General features: G+C 45.8%; 1 protein-coding gene across 1 annotated transcript in view; it reads right to left on the reverse strand.

Annotated features, from left to right (window-relative positions):
* The window catches only part of HTRA1 (HtrA serine peptidase 1), a 229,406-nt gene that overhangs the window by 51,153 nt on the left and 158,807 nt on the right, over positions 1-19,446 (reverse strand). Inside the window, exons 4-5 of the mRNA XM_069239178.1 lie at positions 6,714-6,908; positions 6,030-6,062 (exon numbers count right to left, since the gene is read on the reverse strand). Of these exons, the coding sequence (XP_069095279.1) occupies positions 6,030-6,062; positions 6,714-6,908 (228 nt within the window). The remainder of the gene's footprint in view (positions 1-6,029; positions 6,063-6,713; positions 6,909-19,446) is intronic.

Raw genomic sequence — 19,446 nt, forward strand, 5'->3', positions numbered from 1 at the left:
GTGGACGTGAGTAGGCAGATGAGGCATTAACATCTAAATGATCCTATGAGAGTTGACCAGAATCACATGATTTTTGTCTTTTGCAGGAATTAAAACCCAAATCCCAGGTTCCCAGTCCGTAACTTAGTCAATAAACAGCATCTGCTTTCGTAGCGTCAGCTTGGCTCCCAGTGGAGGACCTGGATCAGGTTGCTTAGTAAATTCTCCATCCTTGCTAAATCACCCCCACGAAGTATAAAAATCCAGAAAATTAGATTAGCTTGTGACTCAGTAGAGAGGGTAAGGAATTCAGGGAATAGGGCTAGTAAAGGCTCAGAGAGCCTCTCACTATTGGGTAAGTGAATCCAGCAGTATCTTGGCCTGGAATGTGAAGCAGTTGTGGATATATTTTTCTGCCATCAGGTCCTGGTGGCTGCTGGAAGCCAGTTGTACTCTGCAGCATCTCCCGGAAGTGGGTGTTAAAATTCGGCAACCTATCAGCACCAGTTTCTCCGGTGATATTGCTATTGTTTGACAGATATTGAGAAAGGCATTACGTTCCTATCTACTTCAGGTGTTCGGTGGGGCAAGCCTTCCAACATGATTTCACACACATTCTGAAGGAATACTTTGATTAACAAGACCAGATGTTTGGTCATGTTTTCATCCACCTCCTCCAAGCTTACCCTGCGCTCCACCACCAGCCTCACTCGTTACTCCGTGGCTTGTGCGGTGACTGTCCATCTTGGTTGCTTCTTGATAATACACTTTAACATCCTCTTCGTGCAAGATTTTTTTGGGTGGGGTGGATCACTCACAGCAGGTGAACCTATAAATAGAAGGTACTGAATTAACAGCCCCGGTGATTGCCCTGGCCTAATTTTCCTTTTGTGTATATTCTACGAGGGCTCAGATTGCATATAGAATCGCCATATTGTTTTTTTCCTCACTGATTCTGTCCTATTGGACATGAACTATTTAATACTAGGAGATTAAACTTCGCTACTAGTCAAAATAGTCCGTGCTAGTTTCTCCTTGAACAACATCTATAGTTTTATGGAATTTGGCGGCCTGAAGTGCTTAATGCTACACATTTTTTTAGGTTTAGGTATTTGCAGCGTGGTTGTGAACCGGGCATTTTAATACTGACAAGTGCATTTGTCAATCAAGAAACGCCCGCTTAAATTTAGGCTAGTGCAGAGAACGAACAGTGGTTTGCTGAAGGTGTTTTGAAATACATCTGTGACAGAGGACATTATAAAACCCAGCTTTTACCTGTCGTATAGTTTGCCCGACAGCTAGTCCTGAGACACACTATCGTATTGTACCTTATTGTTTTAAAATAAATACCGCGTCTTAAGTATTTCTTCCCAGGGAAACCAGGTCAAGGCTTCCTCAACCTGACCGGATCAATGAATGTCCATGAAACGCCCGTTTCCTGGGTACAAGAACGTTAAGGTACCAGAAGGAGAGCTGAGCTTCTCAAATCTTATTCAGATGTAGCAGAGTTTCTGGGATGCTGTACTTAACAGCAGTTCTTCACCCACAAAACACAGAGTCCACGGTGGCTTATGTGGCAAGGTTAGCTGGGTACCCACAGTAGGATATCACGCCGGCAGGCCTGATGTGTGACTGATTCTGTCCCAGCCCTATTAGTCTTTTAAAAGTACAGGCTTGCTGGTAATAAGGGTATTTTACTTGAGGACGGTCCACCTCCGAGATTAAAAAAAGATGTTAGAACGACAACCTTGCAGCAAGAATGAAGGGGATCGCTACTAAGCAGATTTTTTTGTGTGCACCAATTCTATCAAATAATTATTAGCTGACTTTGAAGTCTTTGGCCTTTTCAAGATGATGTGGGTTTTTGGTCAAATATTTTCCAGACAACATAAAACGGCAAACAAAAATAGAATCCTCCCTGGGATGCCAAACCGGGGATGTGTCATGGCAGACCACAGGCTTCCCGGCAGTGCACGAGTAAAGTCAGCAATTAATGTAAGAAGGAACATGTGTGGGGTCTGTTCTCAGAGGGCAGAATCTGCAACAGCCACGGGGAGAGGGAGTCTGTGCAGAGGCCTACAAAAATTAGGGCCTGTAAACAGGCCACAGAGGGTGTATTCGTAAACATACCCATGGGCATCTGGAAAAGGCCTTTTGAAGCGGCGTCACTACCTAGACTCATGCACTGAGTGAGCTGGTGCACAGGCCCGTGAGGGGGAGACTGTACACAGGCACCTTACGAGTGATTGTACACAGGCCTATGAATGCTGTGTCGGTACATAGGCCCATGCAGGAGAATCTGTACACAGGCGCTTGGGGCGGCATCTGTAAGAGTGCCCCCACCCCAGATGTCTGTAGACAAGCGCATGTATCTGGAGTCCGTAAACTGGCTAAGGAAAGGAAGAGTCTGTACATATCTGAATGCAAGAGGCACACAGTCCACTGGAGAAGAAGTACAAGTTACTTACCGTCGGTAACTAAATATCTGGTAGAGACATATTCTAGTTGCAGATTTCTTACCCTGGAATTTTCCTCCAGGCGTGAGCCTGGATCTGGAGATTTTTCTCAGAGCAATGCCCTTGCGCATCAGTAGGTGGCATCAGTCAACTCTGCGGGCGTCCTTGGCAGGAGCTGCTTGCATCACTGGGTGGAGCATGGGGTGCGCGGAGGGAAAGGGAAAAAAAAAACTACAAAAAAAAAACTTACCTGCTTTGCTCCCACACGCCGCTCCTCTCCCATCCTGCTACTGCAGGGACAGACTCTAGCCTGCCCTGCGCCAATCCTGACGCTGCTCACTGCAGCGTCAGGATTGGCTGGGAGCACCCAGCCTGGGCGCTCCCACTGGGAGCCTATGCAGGCTCGCTCCTGCCCAGCAACTATGTTGATGGGCTGGTGAGAGCCCTATGTGCATGTGTGTGTTGGCTGGCTCAAGACGGATGGCCAAACACACATGCGCTCAGAGGAGAGTGCATAGTGCACTCCCCTCAGGTCGTCACCCCCCATGCCCTGCCCCTTTTACATGGAAAGGATGATAAACAAAGTTTATCATCCTTTCCATGTAAAAGGATTTGGAGTGGTTGCTGCTGGTGGGGGCGACGCGCCTCCGCCCACACGGAGGAACCTCGCCTTGTCGTTGGGGTCGTAGTCGCCGTGTGACATGTGTACAAATGCTAGTGGAATAGGGCTCTGTACACCAGTGTTGGACCTGGCTTTTTGACGGGGACATCCCCAAACTTTTTGCCTCCTTCCTCCTATTTTTTCTGACCTGTTGTTGTTGGCTTTTGACCTCTGAGCACTTTACCACTGCTAACCAGTGCTAAAGTGCATATGCTCTCTGTGTAAATTGTACTATTGATTGGTTTATCCATGATTGACTATTTAATTTACCTGTAAGTCCCTATTAGAGTGCACTACATGTGCCTAGGGCATGTAGATTAAATGCTACTAGTGGGCCTGCAGCACTGGTTGTGCCACCCACCTCAGTAGCCCCTTAACCTTGTCTCAGGCTTGCCATTGCAAGGCCTGTGTGTGCAGTTTCACTGCCACTTCGACTTGGCATTTATAAGTACTTGCCAAGCCTAGAACTCCCCTTTTTCTACATATAAGTCATCCCTAATGTGTGCCCTAGGTATCCCCTAGAGCAGGGTGCTGTGTAGGTAAAAGGCAGGGCATGTACCTGTGTAGTTATATGTCCTGGTAGTGTAAAACTCCTAAATTCGTTTTTACACTACTGTGAGGCCTGCTCCCTTCATAGGCTAACATTGGGGCTGCCCTCCTACACTGTTGAAGTGGCAGCTGCTGATCTGAAAGGAGCAGGGAGGTCATATTTAGTATGGCCAGAATGGTAATACAAAATCCTGCTGACTGGTGAAGTCGGATTTAATATTACTATTCTAGAAATGCCACTTTTAGAAAGTGAGCATTTCTTTGCCCTAAAATCTTGTTGTGCCCTTCAATCCACGTCTGGCTAGGTTTAGTTGACAGCTCCTTGTGCATTCACTCAGACACACCCCAAACACAGGGTACTCAGCCTCACTTGCATACATCTGCATTTTGAATGGGTCTTCCTGGGCTGGGAGGGTGGAGGGCCTGCCCTCACACAAAGGACTGCCACACCCCCTACTGGGACTCTGGCAGACAGGATTGAGCTGAAAGGGAACTTGGTGCATTTCTTAGAGACTCTTTGAAGTCACCCCCACTTCAAAGGCACAACTTAGTATAAAACAGGGCCTCTGCCCTACCTCATCAGACACTTGCTGGAGAAGAAACCTGAACCAGAAACTACATCCTGCCAAGAAGAACTGCCTGGCTGCTCAAAGGACTCACCTGTCTGCTTTCTCCAAAGGACTGCTGTCTTGCTGTTGCCCTGCTGCCTTGCTGAACTCTTGTCTGGCTGTGAAAGTGCTCTCCAAGGGCTTGGATAGAGCTTGCCTCCTGTTCCTTGAAGTCTCAGGACCAAAAAGACTTCTTCCTTTCACGTGGACGCTTCGTGCGCCGAAAATTTTGACGCACAGCTTGTTTCGCGGCGAGAAAAACGCCGCACACCGAAGCTGATCAACGCGACGCCCTCGGGACGATCGAGACTTCGACGCACAACCTCGCAAGGACAAAGCCGCCCGACTTCCAAGGAGAAATCGACGCGACGCCTACCGTGAGTGCGAAACTTTGACGCACGGCCTCGCAAGGACAACGCCGCCCGACTTCCAAGGAGAAATCGACGCGACGCCTGCCGTGAGACCAAAATTTCGACGCACGGCCTCGCAAGGACAACGCCGCCCGACTTCCAAGGAGAAATCGACGCGACGCCTACCGTGAGATCGAAACTTCGACGCGCAGCCCCGCAGAACGACGCGCAGCCGGAAAATAAGCAGGAGAATCCACGCACAGACCCGGGACATCTGGTAATCCCCGCGATCCACAAAAAGAGACTGTCTGCGCGCCGGAAAACGACGCCCGACTTCCCCGCGTGGAAAAGAACGACGCAAGTCTGTGTGTGCTGAGGAGAAATCGACGCACACACCCCTTTTTCCACGCATCTCTTCTCCTGTGGCCCTCTGAGGAGATTTCCCACCAGAAACCAGGTACTCTGTGCTTGAAAGACACTTTATTGCTTTTTAAAAGACTTAAAGACACTTAATATCACTTTTCAGTGATATCTTTACAAATTCGTATTGCAACTTTGATCGTTTTGACCTACAAGTACCCAGATAAATATTCTATATTTTTCTAAACACTGTGTGGTGTATTTTTGTGGTGTTATACTATGGTGTTGTATGATTTATTGCACAAATGCTTTACACATTGCCTTCTAAGTTAAGCCTGACTGCTCGTGCCAAGCTACCGGAGGGTGAGCACAGGCTGATTTTGGATTGTGTGTGACTTACCCTGACTAGAGTGAGGGTTCTTGCTTGGACAGAGGGCAACCTAACTGCCAACCAAAAACCCCATTTCTAACAACCAGGGTTTGGAGAGGAACCTTTGCACTGAGCCTAAGAGGCACATGCGGCCAGCACATAAGTTTACCAACGGTGATCATTCCTCATTCCCAGTGCATGCCATAAGGTGAATAGAGTACAGAACGCCATGCAGACTCCTGGAGGGCAGTCACAGGTACTCAGGCTCCCTGAAGGAAGTGCATGAACCCAGAGATTTACGTCAGTCACAGGCTGATGGAAGAAGAGTCTATAGACAAGGTCAGGGGGAAACTCTGTAGACAGGCAGCACAAGCGAGTATATGAACACTTACCCAACGTGGGCAGAGTAGAGTGCCATGAAGGCAGATTCTGAACACATTTTTAAAAATGGCAGAGCTGCTATACACGGGACCATGGGTAGCACAGTCTTTTTTTACAAAGATACCACGTCCATTATCCAGCCTTAGGAGTGTACATCATACTGTACCTGAAATTTTGCAATAACGTTTAGCAGTGACTAACACTATCATTAGTTTAACAATTCACACAATTTGAGCCATGCCAATGTGTTTAGCCATAATGAACGGCTGCTTTTGATGAGACTTTCCGAATTCAAATGAAAACATGGTCACTTACCAGATTTACCAGGGGTCCTCCCGAGTTCCCATACTGTGAAGAAAGAACAGAAGAAGAGAGAGTGAACAGGAGGGTAACTGGGGCTGGCAGTGATAACTGGCAGAGTTAGCAGAGGGTGCACAGCTCAGCCAGTGTTAATAGTACATATATTGTTCTTGAACTGGCAGTGGTAGCATTTGAGGCTAAGCTGTTCAGGGCGAGTAGGATGGTAGTGCCCATGCTTAAAGGCTAACAGTGGACAACTGCTAATGATGAAACTTTGTTTGTACTGCTATTCTCAGACTATAGATAGATGCAGGCAGTGGTGGATGCTGACATTATGGGATGGATTAGAAGAGGGCATGCACTGCAAATGTTGTTCGTCTGTATATTTGTATGGGTTTGCAGTGAGTGCTGCCTGATAGCTTTACTGGTGATGGGGAAGCTAGTGGGTACGCACGAGCAGTGTAAAAGTGAGGTCTGATGTAAGCCCGTAGTGGGTGCATTCTAGCAGCCTTGTTAGTGGGTATACTGAAATATATACTGGCAGTGGTCACACGATGGGCGCTCTGACAATAGTGGATACAGCTGAATAACAACATTTTACAGTTCAAGCCCCTATAATGATGGCATATGCTGTCACTGTCCGTGTTACATTGCCCACACATTGGACATACAACATGAATGTCCCTCTTTTGTACTTACATTGATGATTGCGTCTGTCTGGATGTAGTCCATGTCCGAGTTCCACAGTCCCAGCTCCTTCCCGCCTCTTTGTGTCGTGCTCACGATCCCAGTTGTCACAGTGTTTTGAAGGGAAAATGGGCTTCCAATGGCAACCACAAATTCTCCAGGCCTTAAATCCTCAGATCTGCCGAGCAGTAGAACAGGAAGTTTACCCTGCAATGGAATGTGCCAGGATAGTTTTCAGTAAAGATGTACTACAGAAAACGTTACCGACACCAAGGGACGTGAATCCCAGAAGTAGCCCATGGTTTCCTCCAGCGGAAGGATGTAGATCATAAGAAAAAAAGAACTGAGAAGCGGTTTGGATGCATCATAAAATGAATTGTCTACAAATTTCAATAATTAGTGGATGTGCCAAGGTTTGGGCTAGTCCATCAGAAAATCTAGTGATTTGCACTGTTTGACCTCTACCACCTCTATCTGTAGATCTTTTCATTTCTCTACAGACCAGCTCAGTGCACATATTCACCTTCGGGCGTGCACTGAGATATCAGAGCCCAACTAGTTTAGTGTAGGGAGCCTGTCTATGCATATCTCTCCCATCTTTACAATGAAACACCTGGACCTGACTATCACCCTCAGAAACGCATGTATGACTTTGTCACCACCTACCCATTTAATGGCTACACAATCTGGGTGCCTGAGTCCAATATCACCGGATCTTTCACTATCTGCATGTTTTTTTGTTGTTTCAGAGAAAAACTCTGGAATTAAGTGTAAGTCATGCATTCTCAAAAGTACATCTAATTGGTTTTCCTTGACCAGTAGATTTGTGGTCTATGTCTAGTGAATCCAGCGATATCTGAATATGGTCAGGCATCATCTGCAGCCTACTTGCTGCAGTCTCCGCTGGCTCTCCTTGAGCCTGCTTTGATTTTCACCATCTGTGGAATGGGGCAGACCAGCAGAGTGTATGTGTGATAGTGAGCTTTAATGATAATGACTCTACTGGCCTTTGCACTAGTGACCCCCACATCATCTTTACATTGTCATTTGCAGAGCCTCAGTGTGGACAGTCTTTGAGAGACACTAGGTAAAACAGCTTCAGTGCGAGTGCCCAGGAACTCACTAGAGTGAAATTTACTAAGGATATTAATGCTGTTACTGATACCGACTTATGATTTCTCTGCTTTGCCATCAGAGTAGTGCAAGGCGCATGCTTGACCCGCAGAAGCTCAGCTGCAGCAGAAATATTTGCTTTGCACATTATGTTCTGAAGAGAAAATAGCCTCTCCAAAACAGGCTTAGAGAGCCAATGAACATGTGGCTACCATAGAACACATGGAGCCCACAAAGCCTCATGCAGTCTACAGAGGTCCAAGATGAAGCAGCAGCAAGAAGGAATAAGTGTCGCTCAGAGTTATGAGCCATACATTTCGGTAGGTGACTGAGCACCCACCCATCCTGTCACCTTGAACTGTGCTGTCTCTATGGAGTCCCTGCAGGGCCTAGTGGGCGAACGTGCGGCATCTATCCATCCGTGTAGTGGGTACAGAGCCATGAACATGACCTCCATGACCTGAAGTGGTACCTCTTGGTGACTGAGGCAAGGCTGCAGTGACGCTAGAAAGAGGTATGTATCAGCTGCTGCCTCCACATGGTTTGAAGGGATAAAGGGGTCTAGACAATAAGGCGCCCTGTATCTGTGTTCCCTTACAATCTATTGGTTGGATTCAGAGACCGCCAAAGCTTAGGTTTAATGAAGCAGAATAAGTGGATTTCAGAGACTAAAGCATTATCTACCAGTCTTTGTTTATAATTGTTTAGATCTACAGTGTGGGACCCTTATACTTTGAACTCTACAGTAGATACTTTTCCTATTGTATTATCATCCACCAGGGGAGGTTTAGAAGAGAAGGTATATGCTAATCCTTCCCTAGACCACACAGATACAAAAAGTATTAGCAAAACCTCCCAACATCGCTTTGTCAATGCTCCTTTGCTGCCGCTTTGGGCTTTGCCAAAGCTTGTACAATTGTGACACAGCAGACGTGGATAACCATCTTGGAATGTCTAAGGAGACTTCAGAAATCACTTACTAGCGTCCTTTGTAACATTTTCAAATGTTTCAAAACATATTGCGAACAGATGGCCTGCAAACCGAGAACATTGTTTATGGGGACAGAATTTAAGAAGTTAAAACAAACAATCCACAGTACAATCCATTTACATTGTGTTTTGTACTCAACACTAAAAGTACTCTTTTAAAATACTTTATTTTCAGTTGAGACTGGCATGACCGTAGACCCACAAATCAGTGTCGGTTGTGCCATCAACGGATGGTGTTCTGGCTTGTGAGTCAATTCAACATGTGACATTAATATTTTATTCTATTTGAAGTAATCGTGGGTCTGCATGGCAGCACATGCATTCGGTCAATTACCCCACCAGGTAATTGTGCCCTTAACTGGCATCCACCGACTCATGGGAGTTCTCTCCAGCTCCCTCCATGCTGCCCAATGTACTAGGTTTATGTAGGATATATCATCAGAAAGGCGTTGACAAAGCCATTAACTAAGGCTTTTAACTTCTATGTGAAGACATGCGAAAAAAATAAATTATAATAAGTAAACACTGGTTTGCGCGCATTGTATGATCTTTTGCATGCAGTTTGTGGAAATGTATTTCTGTTACATTCAGTCGCAGTCCCCCAGCTGAGATCACGCGATCACCTGACAAAAACACCTCCAGCGCCACAAGCCAGCGCTTCACAAATCAATAAAATAAATAAATACACTGAGCAACATACGTTTGTGAAAACTGCATTTTCATGAAGGTGAAAACGTCTGATGGGGGCACATTTAAAAGAAGTTTGGAGGCGTGAGTGGTGGCCAGAAGAGACCGTGGGTAGCCGCACAGATGCTGATTCCCCACACATCTGCAATCTCTCACTGCTGCTCCACGTGCTGTGCTTGTTGTGTGGGGTCAGGGGGCACAAACAGGAACCAGCTCTTATGGAACTGCTTTGTGTGTTATGGGAGCTTGCACTGCTGCTGCCCATACTATACCTCGGACGAGGCACAGTGACGACTGGTGCACACCTTTTCACTATACAAAAGCCACAATGATTGGCACTGTGAAGTGAGCATGGGCAGCAAGGGGCGCAGAGGAGTGTGGAAAGCACGGCATGTAAGAGTACATGGTGCACAGAGAGACTGCAGGCCTCGAGAGTGACTGCAGAGCGCATGCAGGAGTGTGTCTGTCTCCATGGGTTTCTGTATGTGTGTTGTCACAAAGGAAGCGTGGCTGTCTGTGTTAATCTTTTTGTCTCGCGCTGACTGCATACGTACTTGTGACCTAGTGTGTCCTTGTCGACGCTTGTTAAAACATAGCAGGAGATACATCGTTTCACAGGTGTGTCTAGCATGTATCTTACTCTATCACAGCCCTTCTGATCTTTAAGAGGTCTGCCGGACATATAACTTACTCTGCCCAGCCCTACTGACCTTTAAGGGGTGCATCCACCAAAGGACTTACTCTGGCCAAGCTCAACAGGCTCTTCAAAAGCATGGTTGGTCAGTGGCTAACACTGCTCCAGCCCTACTGTCCTTTCAGGGGTATGACTGGCATGCGTCCAGCACCTCACTGATTATGCTCCAATCTACCCATCTTTCACAGATGCACATGGTGTGTGACAGCCTTTGAAAAGGCTGTACCAGCCTATCAGAGGTGCATACAACATGTCACTGGCTCCTTCCCTGCCGTAAGGCCATTAAAAGATGCACCTAATGGGTGACTGACTCTGCTTTACTGTGAAAAAAATACTTCACCAATGACTGACTCTTCTTCAGCTGTAGAAGCGTCTCGAAGTGTGTCTGCCATGTGGTCGAGTCTCTCCCAGCAATGCTGCCCATTTTGAATTATACCTGGCTTGTGTTTAGCATTACCGCAGCCATGTCGGTCTATCAGATGACAGTTTTCAAGGTTATTCAATTCCTCAGCCCTACTGGCAGTGCTTTAAATGGAGAAAAAAAAACTTAAAAAAAAAAAAAGTAATAAAAACATAATACTTTTAATTGGAGAGTACCGGCACTTCTCAGAAACAAGCAGGCACTCTGGAGCAGAGTACCTGCTTGTTTCTGAGAAGTGCCGGTACTCTCCAATTAAAAGGATTATGGTTTTTCCTGAAACATGCAGGTACTCTCCTTCCCAAAATAAAAAAAGTGCCTGTACTCAGTACCGGGCAATACCGGCCCATTTAAAGCCCTGCCTACTGGCCTACACAGAGACGCATTGGCATTTACTGACTCTGCTCTTTGCCTACAGACATGCCAGAACTGGCACGTGGCCTTGTTTGCCACAGCAGACTATTCGATTGACATAATGGGTGCAGTTTTCTTATTGCACAATTGCCAGGGGTCATGCTGCCATGTGATTGCAGCAGCAGTAAAATGAGTTCGAAGGAGGAGCAGTGTCCTCTTACCTTTGTTATGTGTAACTATGTATTTTTGGTTTACTGAGCCTATTGGCTTTCAGAGGCACTGACATGAGAGATTATCTGCACTCTGCAAAAGCAGTCTTCCATCCTTCACTATTAACGTCCCTAGGTCTCTCTTGATCCTTAAATACACTTTAGAATGGCGCTCTAAAGGCAGATATATTCCACATTTCTGAAAGCCTCTTGATATTGTCTCTTTTTATTTAAAAGAAAAATGACTCAGTGGATTCATAAGTACATTTTATCATGCCCCTCTGGTCAAAGAAGAAAAAGAGTCTATTTCTGAAAATGTCAGAAAAATAAGACCCCCTTTACAAATCCTCTCCATGGATAAGTCAACTATAGGCATGGAAGGAAGCGAGATCTGTGCTTCTTATTCCCAACACGATCCACAAAATAAATATTTGTGGAGGGAAATTCCAAACATGCTTGAAAATTCCACAGCCCTAAGAGGCACTTAGCGTGTGTCCCCAGGAGAGTGTCACTGGTCCTTGCAAATGTGGCGAACATCCACAGAGTGCTGACCTTGATGAGATTGTAAGCCATGAGAGATGCCTTTGCGTACGTATTTGCTGTTCTAAGAATACACAGCATCAACCAGCTGTAAGTGGCTGGGGCTCAAGAAGGTTGGGAAAGGTACCACAATTGCGTACTTTCACCTACATGGCAACTTTTTATATAAAACATTTTCAACGGAAAGAAGGGGATTCAAAGGTGCATTTTAGATTTCCCTAGTTGTCTAATCCTATACGTTAGGGCTATACAGTTTAAAAAAAAAGTATTTTTTTCATTTCATAAATAATGATTTTCCATTGAAAATCTAACCTTTCCCAAAAAACCCTTGAAAATGGGGGTGGTGGTGCACTATCCTGTGCCTGCTACACCACATACTCCGGTCAGTGAGATGGAAAGTCAAAAGTGAATGGAAGTGTTTGAAACTGCATAACTACCCCCATACATTATAGTGGTGTCAAGAAGAGGAGCCTCCACAAGGACATATGAAGGAATACGTATATTTGTGGCACTTTCCAAGTATCCTAACTACTCAATTGTGCAACTACCAACTACCACAATGTAGGCAGTTCACAGTCTGGGGGCTGGCACAGCCAGACATTTGTAATCAACTACCACATTTAATGGAGTATGCTTGAGGTCTCTGCACTTCGGGTACGTCGTAAATCTTGGATTCAGAAGAAATACGCCTGCCCACAGTGGTGCTGGAACAATTTTCAGAGCGGGATGTCGCCATTAATGTTACAACACTAAAGCCATAGCCTTTGTGAAAAATGCAAGCATCACACCAGTATCAAGTGTAGTAAGTGTACCTCGCTGATTCAGCAGGAGAGTGGTAAGGGAATGGTAAGTAGCCAGTGGTGCTTTTTGGAGCACTGTTGTGGTTGCACACTATCATTTACAGGAAGCACATTTTAGGTTGAAATGCCCACTAAATTTGTATAGGCGTGAAGTTTTACTAGTAAAGCTATATCGTAAACAAATGATAATGTGTAAAGGAGGTTTCTGCAAATATTTATCATATGTGCATCACCAAGTAAAATGTCTTGATTTGCTTTGATCATATTAAAATATTTGTTGTTATCAGAATTACAAAAAAGAGCTTTATTTGTCCTCTCCTAATTGCTGATATGTTTTGAAATACGTGTATAGTTCACCTACATGTATTTAAATGTGTGTAAGAAAAAAACTCACTTCATACAGCCTTTCCTTTCATTTCCTGTACCCCAGCAAGATTGTCACCTAGGTCACTGTTACAATATCCTCCTACTTTCAGTTTCGGAATAAGCACCAACTTGTCATCACGCATAGAATGTCATTTGACCTTTGATTTGAACTCATAGCAAATGAGGCAAGATAAACACAACATCTAAAGGCATCTTTATTCCTCATTGACCTTCTGAACTTCAACATGTTTTTTGGGGTGCTGCAGTGCCCCTACTTCCAGTGATGATGCCTACCCATGTTTAGATTTAAACGTTTTCTTTGTAAATCAGTGCTTATCAAACACGTCACACATAGGAGCTGCAAAACAAAATCAAAGTACAATCCCTAATATTTAATTAGGCAATTTTGCTATGTTTGAGGTTTTGCATGATGTCTCCTGCAGGCAGTTACACCCTCTAGTTTGCCCTGTCGTACTTGGCACTCAACCGCCCACCTAGCCTTCCTATATAGACTTGGCAGGTGAACGATTGACATATATAGTGCACACAAGCATTGGCAAAGCCAAAAGGTTTAGCCTATGTAAGAGCTATTGGCTTTTCCAATGTGTTTTAGCCATATTGTACACCAATGTGGCTGCTGTTCAGCAAGACTAAAAGTTTGTGGTGTGGAGGAGAGTAGCATGGTGTGAGCTGGAATAGAGTGGAGTGGCATAGAGTGGAGTTGCATAGAGTGGAGTAGAGGGTTGTGGAGTGGCACAGAGTGGAGATGAGTGTCATAGAGTGTTGTGTATTGCAGTGAAGTAGAGTGGAATAGTGTGTCATAGTGTGTGGCAGAGTGGAGTTGAGTAGACTGGTGTGGCATAGAGTTGAGTAAAATGCAGCAGAAGGGTGTAGAGGGAGCTGCGTAGTGTGTCATAGAGTGGAGCGTCATGGGGTGGAGGGGTGAGGGGTGGAGTGTCGTACAGTAGCGTAGACTAGAGTGGTGAAAAGTGAAGTGGCGTAGAGTGCTGCTTTTGTGCCCTCAATTTTACCATTGGTGAATCCGGCTGCTTGTTGGAGTGGCTGAGGAACATTTCACTATTACTGCATGCAAGAAACTGAAATACTTTCCACTACTCTTACGGTACTCAGTAGAACTGCAAAAATGTTAGGTGAAGCTGAGGCCACATTAAACTCAACTAAAAGAAGGGTGCGTGCATCACGCTGATAAACATTTGAACATTTCTGCCATGTCTTTGCCGTTTTGTAAAGGGGCCTCAAATAAAATGAGCTACTGGTAAGTATGTGTTGGGTGGTAGAGAGGTGATAAAGAGCCAGCACAGAAAGGAAGGTCATCCTCTGTGAACTGATACTGTTATAATGAGTGTGGCATTAGAGCTATACTAGAACAATCATGTTGCACATGATACAAATTGGAAGGATAAAGGGAGAACTGGAAAAAATATGATTAAAACAAAGTGTAGCTTCACTTCTTTGAGGAGGAGCACCAAATTAGTGGCAGCTGGTGACCTTTAAAGAAGTGGGCTGTAAACCTTGGCTTGAATTCCAAATAGGTTTTTCTTGAAGGGCTCTCTCACACTTTCGTGCACTAAGTTTACTGTCTCACTCTGACTTACTCAGTCTCATTTGGTCTCATTAATTCATGCAGTCTCACTCATTCTACTCTGGCCCACTCTGTCCCAGTCCCACACATTCTCACCCATTCTGAATTACGCAGTCTCACTGTGACTCAGTCTCACAAACAGTAACACTCACTGTCATTCTCCCTCACTCGCTCACATTCATTTTCACACATACTGGTCCTTACTGACACACATACTCACTCACTTTGACTTATTCCTTCACTGACTCTCGCTCTCTTTAACTCACACACACAGTCACACAGACATGCTCACAGTGCTGGGATTTCACCAGCTCTGAATAGTATCTCTGATGGTTGGCGCACACACCTACATGCATCTGTGTCAGCAATCTAACAATGTCACTAGCTGCCCTAAAAAGGTCTGCATTTTATTCTTATTATATCAAGAGTGAATAATTATTCACTCTTGATACAATAAAAACAGACAACAAAACAATGAGGGTATAGTGTAGATGCGGAGCCCATAACGGAGAGGGGACACCTATCCATCAAATCAATCCATGCTCTCAATCATCCATCATTTCACTTATCCATCCCTCTTTCATCTATCCGTTCATCCATCTAGTCAATCATCCATCCATCCTTTCACTTATCCATCCGCCCCTTTACTACATCTATCCATCCTTTTTCTCCATCCATCCATCATCCTCCATTTGTCTCATCCATGTATTATCCTTTCACTCAGCCACCCACCCTTCCATCCACCCTTCGTCCCATCCATCAATACATCCCTCCATTTACCCTTTCACTCAGCCATCGATCCTTTCACTTACTCATCCATCTATCCATCGAATCACCCTTTAACTCATCCATCCATTCTTTCAACGAGACATCTATCTACCCTGCCTTTCATTCATCTAACCAGTGTTTTACTCATCCATCTTTACATACATACTTTGACTCATCCATCCTTTCCCTCATCTATCCTTTCTTTCACTCCATCCATCCACCCGTTTACCCTTCCACTCATCCATCCTTTCACTCATTCTACCATCCATCCATCCTTTCACCTCACCCATCCATCTACCCTTTCACTCATACACCCTCCCTGCCTTTCACTCTTCCATTCTTACGTCCATCCTTTCACTCAATCATCCATGCATTTATTCACCCACCATTTCATCCATCCACCCATCCTTCCTTTCACTCACTTACCCTCCCAAGTTACTTATGACCTTTTGTTTGCTGAGCTGTAGACAGAAGAGGTCCATCAAGAACCCCCTCCCACTGCAGCTGCTAAAGTGGGGTGGGGGAAGGAGGCTTGATGATGCCCCTGATGCAGGTAGAAGGTTAACTGCACACTTAACTCTTAGTCCACTAGTGTAATTGTTGTCTGCAGTTGGTTCTTTCCTTCTATTGGGCCTCTACAGTCGATAAGGAGCACTCTGTGCTCAGCTCCATTACGCTTTTTCACAGTGAAAGTAAATGCAGTACTAAACATGTTTTACTGCAAGGGGAGCAGCCCCCTGCACCCCTCCTACATCCTGTGCCTCTGTGATGACCAAAAAACTGTTGCCACCCACTCCCTCTTTGTCCTCGTCAGCCTGTCCCACCCCTGGCTATTAAGTGGATGGAGTTTTGTAACTCCTCCCAGGGCCACTGTTTATGTGTCCCAAAAGCAACTGGATCAATTGCTTTCTAATTCAGCACTCCCCTCTCTGATGATGTCACTGCTGTAGCTTGTGCCTGCAGTTTGAAGAAACCCTTGCCTGGCTGGCACTTGCGTCAGAGTAGGACATCCGCAAAATTCACTTGAGTTCACCCAGGAGATTCAGCACACTGCCTTGAAGCAGTGATTCATTTTCAGCTGCTCTGTGTTAATTTCCCTGTTCTTGCCTCTCCCCGAGGGTGGCAGGACAATGTCACTTTTGCCCATGAACACCAGTCACCCCTGCATCAAATGAGTAGTTCAAGTGGCACAAACCTGGAGGCACTACAGAATTTTGAATCACCACTTGCTTCGAATCCAGTGTGCCAAAGAAACAACAGTGAGGCCCTCACACTGAATGTCAGCAGTTTGTTTCACACTGTATAAAAAAGGAGAGTGCACACTCTTAGGGTGCTGAAAATCTTACAGTTACTGTAAATGTTCTGAAAATACATTTAATGACACATAATACACTATACAAGTAATTAATGCAGCAGACATACGTTTTGTCCAGAACTCTGCTTTTTCAAAGCAAGACAACAAAAGTAAAATCAAAGTAATTGCGATGCAAAACAATATCAACAATAACTATGGTCTAAGGTACAAATACAGCTTGATATAGATGTGATGTTTAGGTGGCAAATACTTAGCTAACCACGTAGCTTGCAGTAGTGTTGTATGCACGGGGAGGGGTTCTGACTAATGTGCACTATTGGTGTAAATGTACTGCTGAGGGGGCACCTGTTTGCCAGCTGTGCAGCTTCGAACCTGTGTGCAATATAATGCCAGGGTGTGCATCTAAAGCGCAGTATGGTTTAGGATACAGTAGAACTGTAACTGGATATGGATGTGACATAAAGTGACAATTATGATTTGGTACTTTCTGATGAGCATGCACGTGCTGGAGTCCCAATACACTATATGGCAGACTACAATATGTGGGCCACTAATAACTGTTTACTTAGAGACCAAGTACAACCAAGCACAGGTTCAGCCAAGCACAAGCCCCCTACAATACCGCCTATGTAATGCTAAAATAATTCTCAAAAGTGCACCAAGATGGCATAGTTCCGCAAAAATATGAGGCAGATACCTTACTAAAAGTGTTACATGGCTCAATAAATGAGCGCTCACCACGGACATTTGAGGTCAACTGCAGGTCAAGAGTTCAAATCCCGACAACTCAGCCCTCCATTCTGTAGGCATGGTCAACAGACAAAATATACATTTAGGTAATACTGAGAGCGACTGGTAAGCAAAAAATTGAGATAACAAGCCGTCTGAAAAAGAATTAACATTGGGGTCTGTTCAGACTCAAATTTTTCGTTAGCGTCATTTATGCATGAGATAACCATAAGATTTAGGCCCTCATTCGGACCTTGGCGGGCGGCGGAGGCCGCCCCCCAAAGTCCCGCCGTCAAAATACCGTACCGCGGTCGCAAGACCGCGGCGGGTATTTTGACTTTTCCCCTGGGCTGACGGGCGGCCGCCGAAAGGCCGCCCGCCAGCCCAGGGGAAAACGACCTTCCCACCATGAAGCCGGCTCGTAATCGAGCCGGCGGAGTGGGAAGGTGCGACGGGTGCTACTGCACCCGTCGCGTATTTCACTGTCTGCTATGCAGACAGTGAAATACTAGCGGGCCCTCTTACGGGGGCCCCTGCAGTGCCCATGCCATTGGCATGGGCACTGCAGGGGCCCCCAGGGGCCCCGCGACACCCCCTACCGCCATCCTGTTCCTGGCGGGCGAACCGCCAGGAACAGGATGGCGGTAGGGGGTGTCAGAATCCCCCATGGCGGCGCAGCGAGCTGCGCCGCCATGGGGGATTCAAATGGGCAACGGAAAACCGGCGGGAGACCGCCGGTTTTCCATTTCTGACCGCGGCAAAAGCGCCCCGGTCAGAATGCCCAAGGGAGCACCGCCGGCCTGTCGGCGGTGCTCCCGCCCCCGTTGGCCCTGGCGGTGCAACACCGCCAGGGTCATAATGAGGGCCTTAATGTTTAGTTAGGAGACAGAGCATTGAGTGTGCAGACATTGCACAACAGAAAGATCACTATAGTGTACCTGATAGAAGGAGCAATTAACTCAAAACATTATTTGTTTGTTTTTTTCAAACCAATACACAGTCTAGCAATCAAAAATAAGAAAACACCTTGCTATAGGAGGAGCAGCGGGCAGTGGGTCTGGGGGAAGATGGGGAGAAATAGTGCCTCAATCCCTTCAGGAGCAGCGGACAGGCACAGATTAAGTTAAATCAATCTGTGCTCCACTGCATGAAGTGATGTTTCAGCTGGATTAGCCAATTAGGTACACACGAAAGAAGAGTGATACTGAAGTGCACAAATGGCAAGCAATGGGAAGGCTCCAAGTCCTTTTGTATACAACAGTGTCTCGCAAGAGAGATGCATGCACCAGCGCAAGCACTCGCATGCTCGACCCTAAAATGGGGGGGGGGGGTCTTTATATTGTTTGGTTTGCTTGAGCTGGTATTAAAATGTCAGAAATGCATTGCTTACAAAGCTCAACATCCTTTTAGAAACTAGAAAAATGAAACACACAAGTAACTCTGACCTAAAATTTAGTAAGCAAACTTATGAGGCAGACTTTGTAAGAAATACTATTTAATATGCACCATCACACCACAGGTATTAGGTAGTCTCAAATTACCACTTTCACTGTAAATACATAAATAGAGCAGGTACCAAACACAAACATACAAAAAACAATTTATCTACATTTCTTATAACTTAATAGGATTTTATTGTGTGCTGCTTGTGTGAGAGTAGGTCAGTGTTCTGTGGGTGGAAAAACACATTCTCACTTCTTCCCAGACCAAGTGATGTGACTATTTTCCAAACACTTAAGGCCGTATATAGGCCTTCATTATGAGGACGCCAAGCCTCCACAACACTGCCTGGCCTGCCGGCACGGTCACACCACCACAGCCAGCGGGGAGCACCTCCAACCCAGCAGCAGGCCTCAGCCTGCCGTACAGATTATGAGGCTACAAACTGCAAAGCTTTCAATGACGGTCACCCCACCACGAAAAACCCTGGCGGTCATGCACCCGGCAACAGGAATCTCCATTCCTGTCGCCGGCACACACATGCAAACATGTCCCCACACATGCACAGATCACCCCCACCCATCCACATACTCACAAACACCCCCCATCCCTTCACGCACGCATGCATTTGCATACATACCCATTCAGCATAAGCATACATGCACTCACTCACATTCATCCACACAGACACCCCCACTCAGTCACACTTATCCACACAG

The sequence above is a fragment of the Pleurodeles waltl genome, chromosome 6 (assembly GCF_031143425.1).
Source record: "Pleurodeles waltl isolate 20211129_DDA chromosome 6, aPleWal1.hap1.20221129, whole genome shotgun sequence".
Lineage (NCBI taxonomy): Eukaryota > Metazoa > Chordata > Amphibia > Caudata > Salamandridae > Pleurodeles > Pleurodeles waltl.